General features: G+C 33.7%; 1 protein-coding gene across 1 annotated transcript; it reads left to right on the plus strand.

Moving 5' to 3' along the window:
- Positions 1-326: 326 nt before the first annotated feature.
- Positions 327-6579, plus strand: LOC143636405 (conserved oligomeric Golgi complex subunit 6-like). The gene is made up of 7 exons (XM_077104004.1): positions 327-398; positions 1212-1355; positions 2361-2507; positions 2615-2878; positions 3978-4262; positions 5127-5273; positions 6013-6579. The coding sequence occupies exons 1-7, from the start codon at positions 327-329 to the stop codon at positions 6511-6513; spliced, it is 1560 nt and encodes a 519-aa protein (XP_076960119.1). The 3' UTR covers positions 6514-6579.
- Positions 6580-8677: the final 2098 nt, after the last annotated feature.

Raw genomic sequence — 8677 nt, forward strand, 5'->3', positions numbered from 1 at the left:
AGAATTCTAAGTAGCAGATCAAACGGAGAAATGGGTACGACGGGGGCAGTGGCGCCGGAAGCTGAAGAAGGTTCTGGAAACACGGAGATCTTCTCTCAACACTCTCTCCTCTTTCTACACCCACAACACTCCTCCCGCTCGCCGTAACCTCCGATCCACCATCGAGAACCGCTCTCTCGATATCAACCACCACTTCCTACGTGCTTCCGATAAACCTCAACAGGTGCTGCTGCTGCTGCTTTATTATTATTATTTCAGAGGCAAGAGATTGCATCATGTTTTCTTCGAGATTATCAACTTTCTAACCAAGAGGTGATGATATATTTATGGTCATTAGTTGTGATTCTGGTATGCCATTGTATCACAAAGGCGGTACAATGCGACTGTACTTACTTCTGGTATTTTTGTAGATTTGTGAGAAATTATAAATAAGGATTCCCTGAAAAATAGTCAAATTTACGTAAATCAATAACTGATTACCTAAAAAAAGTCAGATTTACTTAATTCTTATTTCTGTATCATATGTATTTTATTTATTCTAGTTATGATAGATTAATATAAATATCATTATTTTAAAAGGTTTTAAATTTATGTATTTGTTTAGATGTTTTTATTTGCTAATTGTATTCATTTTAAGTATATTTAGGGAGTACTTTTTGTGTTATTTATTTTATGTATTCTAATTAAGCTAAATTTATATAAATATTATTATTTTATAAGTTTTTAATTATTTATGTTCCTTATTTCTTCTACAATTTTCTTATTAAGATGTTCTACTTTAGTTAAAATTTTGTTTTTTAATGTGCGCTTTTTTTTTAAAATCGGGCGCTTTTTCTGCGCTTATCGCCTGAGTGCTAGGAGCACCTTTATCGCTTTAGAGCGCTTCTCGCATTTGATAACTATGATGGTAATAGTCATGCTTTAAATCAACATTTTAGTTATGATCTTACCGTCATCTTGCAAAAAATTGTTTGTGCACTCTGGCATTCAGCTGAATAAAACTTGTAAATAAGTTCATGCTTTGTTCCGAACACCATCTATTGCAATGCCTTTACTTTTTAAATGCACAAAAACGGTTTTGAGGGTCAATCCAACCTGGCCCATTTTAACCCGAACTCTTTTTGTTTGGTCACCCTACCCGTCCAAGTGGCTGACCTGTCTATTTGGCCATGCATGCTTACTTTATTATGCTTCATTTGTTGATTCTGTAGCTGTTTTGTCTTTCACCTAGGTGGGTTCAGACAGAGTGTAGGAGATTGGGTGACACTGACAACCCTGAAGTTAGCGAGCTGTTGAAAATGGCAGTTCGGTGTCTCAAAGAAAGACCAGTACTGTTCAAGTATTGTGCTGAGGAGGTAAATATCAGTGAAAAACTTCTTTGGTTATGTGATATGAATAAATAAAATCATAGATACAGCTACAATAAAACCTGCTTCGTTACATGGTGTTTGGATATGCTCCGGGCAGGGTCTAGCAAAAACCTAAGTTAAGAAAACTCAAATTGATTTGTTAGTTATTAGATATTTTAAACTGTTAGTTATACATATAACACAATTACACAAATTAACCCCAAAAGTAAGCTAGATTTCCTAGATATTTTGTTGAGCCACATTTAAGGTTTGATTTCATCAAATAGTGAGGTTAGTTAGGCCACAAGCAGCTATAATTGTTCATATAAAAATAACGCTAAACAGGATTATAGAAAACGAGGGATTATGCTATAAAGAAATAACTGGAGGATAAGGATCATACAAAGAATTTTAAAAGTTAAATAGGGGTTAATAAGTGGAATTACTGACCTTTAATACATCATTCAAAGCCACTGCAGCTGAACTATAAGCATTGTGGTGATAAATTTCTCGAAGTAATAATTATTAGATTACACACGCACATGTTGTGTGGGTGTTTCTTTTTCCGGAGGGATGGTGGTCCCCACACTGTTCCCACTGCCACTGGATCTGCTTATAGAACTTGTAGAATTAGTATTTAACAAGATAATCAGTTGTTTCAGACTTCAGTGTTAGGCATTTTTCGATTTTCAAGAAATTAGTATCAAAGACGGCCTGAAATGGACTTGTAGGGTATTCAAATTTGAAATGTTATAAGTTTATAGAAAAGTATATTTCTAATAACTTATCTGTTAACAAATGCTTTTAAAACATTATATTGTTCATAATTTCAACAGGTATATGGTATTATTAACAGGGATTACAACTTAATGGCACCAAAATGTATCGACTTGACACAATTAAGTTTCTATTTTCTGATCCCTAAATACATACAATGCGCATCCAAACAACCTCGAGCCTTTTGACCTATTTAAACTGCTTTTTACTAATCAATCAGATAATAATTTATAGGTAGCAAATATGAGACACAATGCACTGTTTAGAAGATTCATAAGTGCTCTTACACGCGGGGGACCTGGTGGAATGCCCAGGCCAATTGAAGTACACGCTCATGATCCATTATGCTATGTAGGTGACATGCTCGGTTGGCTGCATCAGGTGTGTAAATTACAAAAAAAACCTTTGATTTCATTTCTTTACTATTATTATTACTATTATTCTTATTTAACTATTTTTTAACAATTATTATTTGTTTTTAACTGCAGGCTCTTGCATCTGAAAGAGAGCTTGTATTTGTGTTACTTGATCCAGATGCAGTGGTGAATACTGGACCAACTGCACGTCGATTCTCCAAGAGTTCAGAGATTAATGAAGAGAAGTCAGAAGCTGATTTAACATTTGTTTTGGATAGAATTTTTGAGGGCGTTTGCCGACCGTTCAAAGTCAGAGTTGAACAAGTGTTGCAGTCTCAACCGAATCTTATAATTTCATATAAGCTTAGCAACACTCTTGAGTTCTACAGCTACACTGTGAGTTCAATTAGTATTACTAGAGTGGCAAAATGGTAATTATTTGTACAAGTTCTCTAATTTTGGGTTAACCGTTAACCCAAAACACTTGTATAAATATATTACTTTTTGTAGGCCAATTGTCTCTAAAGAGTAACCAAGTTTCCCAGTTGTTAAATCTAGATTCGTCATCTTCTTTTAAGAGGTTTAACTCTTCAAGTTTCCATTTTACGATAACCTTACTGTTTAAATATGCTGATGTGGCATGGTATTGTGTAGCCAATTGTGTAAAATTGATGACTGCATGACATAAATCTTCGGATTATACTGGGTTGACTCACCACATTAGCTATTTTACGCTATTAGCTATTCGTTTTTAAAAATAAAATTCACAACAGCAAAACAATGTTGCGACTTGAGTGGATAAATCCTTTTAAAAAAGTTGGCCTAGCTGTAAAAAATATGAAGCTTGGTTACTTTTGTTGACATTTGCCCTGCTTCTATAAATATTTAATGCATCAAATAAGGTTACTCAATCCTATTTCGTGAAGTAACTTCTCAAGTTTTCATTATACTATAATGCTACCGACTTTTTATGCAGTAGCCAGTTGTATAAAATTGGTGCCATGGCATAATGTTCAATTTGTACTGGGTTGACTTGCCACGGTAGCTATTTTACACCAGTTGCAGTTTTTATTTATAAAAAGAAAACGCCACTACTGCAACAATATTGAAACTTGAGTAATTAAAACTCTTAAAAAAACTTGAGTGAACTAGGTGGAAAACCTGTGAAACTTGGTTACTGTTTGTTGATTTTACTTTTTTATAATATATATGTATCAAATAAGTTAGTAAAAATATATATTGTTGCGATAATAATAATAGTAATAATAATAATATAATTGTTTTTAAATATAGTGATCAATGGTTTTTCAATAAAGATACACTTCGGGTTCACTTTCCTTATGAAGCTAATGTATAAAGTTTTAACCATCTGTAGTGAGTAAACATAACTGTAATCGACTCATTCATAAGTAAACGAGTCAAAATTGCCACCTCTCTACTAGACATCAGACTTCTTGTTTGCATTTAAATAAATGTGTGTAAAATGTGATAATAGGTGTCCGATCTTCTAGGAAGAGAAACTGCTCTTTGTAATACACTTTGGGGTCTAAAGGATGCTGCTCAGAAAACATTCTTTGACATTTTAAAAGTCAGAGGGGAGAAGCTTATGAGATATCCACCACTGGTTGCTGTTGATCTTTCCCCGCCACCAGCGCTAAAGGAAGGAGTCTCTTTGTTGCTTGAACTAATCCAGATTCATGACACCATGATGGTTCCTGCATCTGGGAAAAAGCCTGTTTTTGATCCCGTTATATCTGCTTTGCTTGATCCTATAATACAGGTGATTAACATATCCTGGCACTAACTACACTTGAATTTGTTGACTTCTTTTGTTCTCAATATCTTCTTGTGCTCTTTTTTCCTAAAATTCTTCAGGGTTTGATTTTTTAAACTAAATGTTGGTAAAAGGATCCAAAGTTAGGCATGTAAACTAGCCTAGCTGAGCCCGAGCTCGTCTTGTTAAACTTGAGCTCGTCTCGTTTTGAGCTTTGTGTCTAAAGCTCAAGCTTGGCTTGTTTATTACTTATTAATTATTTGATTATTTTTTTATGTACATATCTTTATTTATATATGTATGTACAATTATAATTTTACACTTATTTAAGAGTTATTCTGATCATAATCATAAACACAATAATATGTATTATGTAGTTATATATATATTACAATAAATACGATTATCATATTATATAATAATATCTAATTAGCTTTAGGCTCGCTCGACTAGTCAAGCTTGGTTTTGAGTCATTCACACCCCTAATTCAAGTTGTTAATATAAAATAAAAACAAAACAAGTTCGAAGTCTTCCAAAATGTTTCTAAATGCATAAAATCTTCTTAATCATTTTCTGAAAAAAAATTGATTTGATTATTGTATTTGATAATATAGTTTTGTAATCACATCAATTATCGAACACATTGATGTCCATATATTTTTTTTTGTAAACTCTTTTTAAGTAGAAAGAAGATTGTGAACTGTTTGCTGGATTAGTGGATTGAACCATGCTAAAAAGTTGGTCATTTTGACTCATTACGCAGCCTGCGCGGGTCAAACCCGTGTTTGTAATTAACCTGGTTGATCTTACTCCATATATTGTTTCTAACTATGGTTTCATTTTGGTTCATTTATATCATTACAAATTTAGATTTGTGAACAAGCAATGGAAGCACACAAGTCAAAAGGATCTATCGAGTCTTCTAGAAGAAATAGAATGAGGTTCGACGTTAGTCAATCACGGAGATCATCCGTTGATGCTATTTTGGCAAGCAGCAGCCAAGTATTTCCATCTAAGGTCCTGTCTTTCATATTTTGTTTCAGTGTCTTTTAAGGGGAAATTTCATATATAGCCATGAGAACTTACATAACATCATATTTACCAGCAAAAAAATTATTACCAAATACACCCATTCAAAACACTTAAATTGTCATACACACCCAATTCAATAAAAACAGTTTATAATATGATCATTATGACCTTTTCTTTTTTCACACACTCCAAACTGTCATATCTTAATGGCTGGGCATAGGTTTCATAAATTTGAACATGGGTATATTTAATATTATGATATTTTGTTAGGTAAATATGATATAAAGTTTTGAGGAAGATATGTGAAATAATTAAAAAATCAAATATGCCATTCAAATCACCTAAAATTTTATATATACTTATTTCACTAAATACAATCTATTAAATACCCATTATACCCTTTTCTTACACTCCAAACTCACGTATTATAATGAAGTTAAGTTTCAAATTTGAACAGTGGTATATTTAATCTCTAAACTCTCATGTTAATGCAAGTTTTAATGGAATGGTATAAATAAATGCCATTAATTTGAATTTCATCTTAGGATATTTTGCTAGTAAAAATGATATTGATACCAAGTTTGAGGAAAATATATGAAATCATTTACTTTTTTGTAAATATTAATTTCCAACGAGTTTCCTAAAAGATTGCTACATTTATCTTTCAAACCGAGACGCCATAATGATATGAGTTGGATTAATATTTTTACATGTTTGCGTGCAGAACCACGAAACCGCATCAAAGATTTTCATCATTAATTGCTTATGCGCGATACAACAACCGTTACTAACACACAACGTAGCTTCCGAATACGTGAAAAAACTCGGAACAATGATCGATAACCACATGTCGAGCCTTGTGGAGAAAGAAGTCGAGGCCATCTTAACAAGATGCGGGTTAGCAAACAAGATGTCTCTCTTCAAATCCTCCACTGCCGACTCACCACCATTAGCTGACATGGAAGAAACTTCACCTGATTCTCTTTCCGAGTCTCTCAAAGCCTTCTTTGGGCTCATCTTGGGAAGTGACAGCTCACTCCCTGAGTTTGAACAGATGAACCTTCCAGGTCTTCGGTCTGAAGCGTGTGTCCAGGTGGCAACGTCGTTGGCAGAAGCTTATGATGTTATATACAAGGCGATTATGGATCCGAGAAACGGTTATGCGGATCCCAAGGCGTTGGCTCGACACTCACCGGATCAGATACGAACTATTTTGGGAATCTAGTATACGAGTTAACGCTGTATTATTAATATTACAAACTGCGTCTGTGCAAAATAATTTTTTTTGATTTTTTTTTGGTTTTATTCATATTATTAGACAATCCCTTTTGTTTTGATTTAGTTAAATATGTTTTGGGTTATGGAAACGGCTTAGATGTGAAAAACTAAACGATTCAACTAAAAAACTAAAAACTGTCTTATTTGTTCTGGAAAACCTAGAAAACTGTTGGTTTTGAATTGCATATCGTTCTTTTTATATAAGATTTTGTATTCCCCCAAGCTTTGCCGCTGCGCATGCTAATAATAGTTGATTTAAAATGAGAAGTTTTTTTTTTTTTGAACGGCAAATTAGGATCATTCACGGACCATTGGAGTATCACCGTGTCACCAGCAGAACCACGCGATCATATCCATCTCCACTAGGCAATAATGTCTAACCACCAAATCAGGAGGAAACCCAATAAATCTTGGGAAAACTCCCTTGTGGGATTCAAACTCAGGACCTTATGGTCCCTAAGCCGTATCCCACCACCAAGATGCCACTATTATAGCCATGGACTAAAATGATTTGTAGTTTTAACATATGATTTAGTCTTTTAGGTTTATAGTGTAGGACTGAAGGTATGTAAAGATTTGTAGTTTTGTAATATTTATGTTTTAGAGTAAAGTGCCATTTTTGTCCCTGTGGTTTGGTAAATAATGCGAATTTAGTCCAAAAAGTTTATTTTTTGCATATGGACCCTCCACGTTTCCCAGTTCTTGCCAATTACATTCAAATCACTAACCCCGTTAAATTTTATCGTTAAGTCAAGGGTAAACATGTATTTTCACTATTTCGTTATTATAATACGTATTTCAGTGAACTACGGCTTTCGTCCTTGTGGTTTGTCCAAATCTGCAATTTTAGTCCAATAGTTTTAAGTTTGCAATTTCTCCCCTATGGTTTCATTTCACTTGCAATTAAACTCGAATTCCCTAATCTCGTTAAGTTTTGTTGCTAAACCCATCAGTGTGCCCTTCACGTGAGGGACAATTTTGTTCCTTCTTTTTTTCCTTTTTCCCTAAATACACCCCAACCCCTCACGTGAGAGGGGTGGCAAATTAGGACTGACGTTTATTTGGAGAGAAAAACAGCAAAATTGATCGTCACATGAGGGGCACGCAAATGGGTTAACGACAAGACTTAACGAGGTTAATACATTCGGGTTTAATTGCAAGTGAAATGAAACTAAAAGAACGAATATCGCAAACTTAAAACTACTGGACTAAAACCGCAGATTTGGACAAACCACGAGGACGAAAACCGCAGTTCACTGAAGTAAGTATTATAAGAAAGAGATAGTGAAAAGACATGTCTACCCATAACTTAACGATTAAATTTAACGGCGTTAGCGATTTAGATGTAATTGGCAAGAAATGAGAAACGTGAAGGGTCCATATGCAAAAAATAAACTTTTTGGACTAAATTCGCATTATTTGCCAAACCACAAGGACAAAAATGGCATTTTACTCTATGTTTTATACTGGTTAATATTAGTGTTACTAGAACTGCCGTGCCGATACCATTTGGCCAGTATTGGAATAAATATTGCCATATTGGCATCAAACTAGTAATGAAAGTATTTTATGTAACGGAACATTATTATGTAGATATGTTACCGGTCAGATTAGTTAATAACCCTGTTAGTAGTTATTGTTAGTTGGTTGGTGTGGTTTACCCACCACGCATAACTGTAAAACGGTCATGAAACCTAAATGCTCGAAGAGTATAAATACCTTGTTGTACCAATAAATTATGAAAATGCAATATAGTGTGTGTTGGATATATACAATCTTTTATACCTTACTAGGTTATGTACCCGTGTCTTACACGGGTTGGAAAACTTAAATTTTGTAAGTGATAACTTTTGATAGATAAAGTTGGGTAATACATGATTAAGTAAGTATGAAGTTAAATTATAACTATTATTCACAAACTTAAAAATAAATCATAAATCTCCAAATACTTCTTTCAATACAACATTAGATAATACACTAAAAATATGATAGCAACTAAAGTAAAATAGCATTATGAGAACATAAACGGTACAATCAAAACAATATGAACCAACCATCAATAGAAGAAAACGTTCGATTAGTTAAAGAATGTACAGTAAAGGATAATCAAT

This window comes from Bidens hawaiensis, unplaced genomic scaffold (assembly GCF_021521415.1).
Source record: "Bidens hawaiensis isolate Kalapana, Puna unplaced genomic scaffold, B.hawaiensis_p1.1 tig00000599_1, whole genome shotgun sequence".
Lineage (NCBI taxonomy): Eukaryota > Viridiplantae > Streptophyta > Magnoliopsida > Asterales > Asteraceae > Bidens > Bidens hawaiensis.

Bases quoted from the DNA above. Each gene is read 5' to 3' on its own strand.
- LOC143636405 (XM_077104004.1), top strand. From the start codon at position 327: ATGGTCATTAGTTGTGATTCTGGTATGCCATTGTATCACAAAGGCGGT. The intron at 399-1,211 runs GTATTTTTGTAG...TTGATTCTGTAG, and splicing joins TGCGACTGTACTTACTTCTG to CTGTTTTGTCTTTCACCTAG. The intron at 1,356-2,360 runs GTAAATATCAGT...AATAATTTATAG, and splicing joins TCAAGTATTGTGCTGAGGAG to GTAGCAAATATGAGACACAA.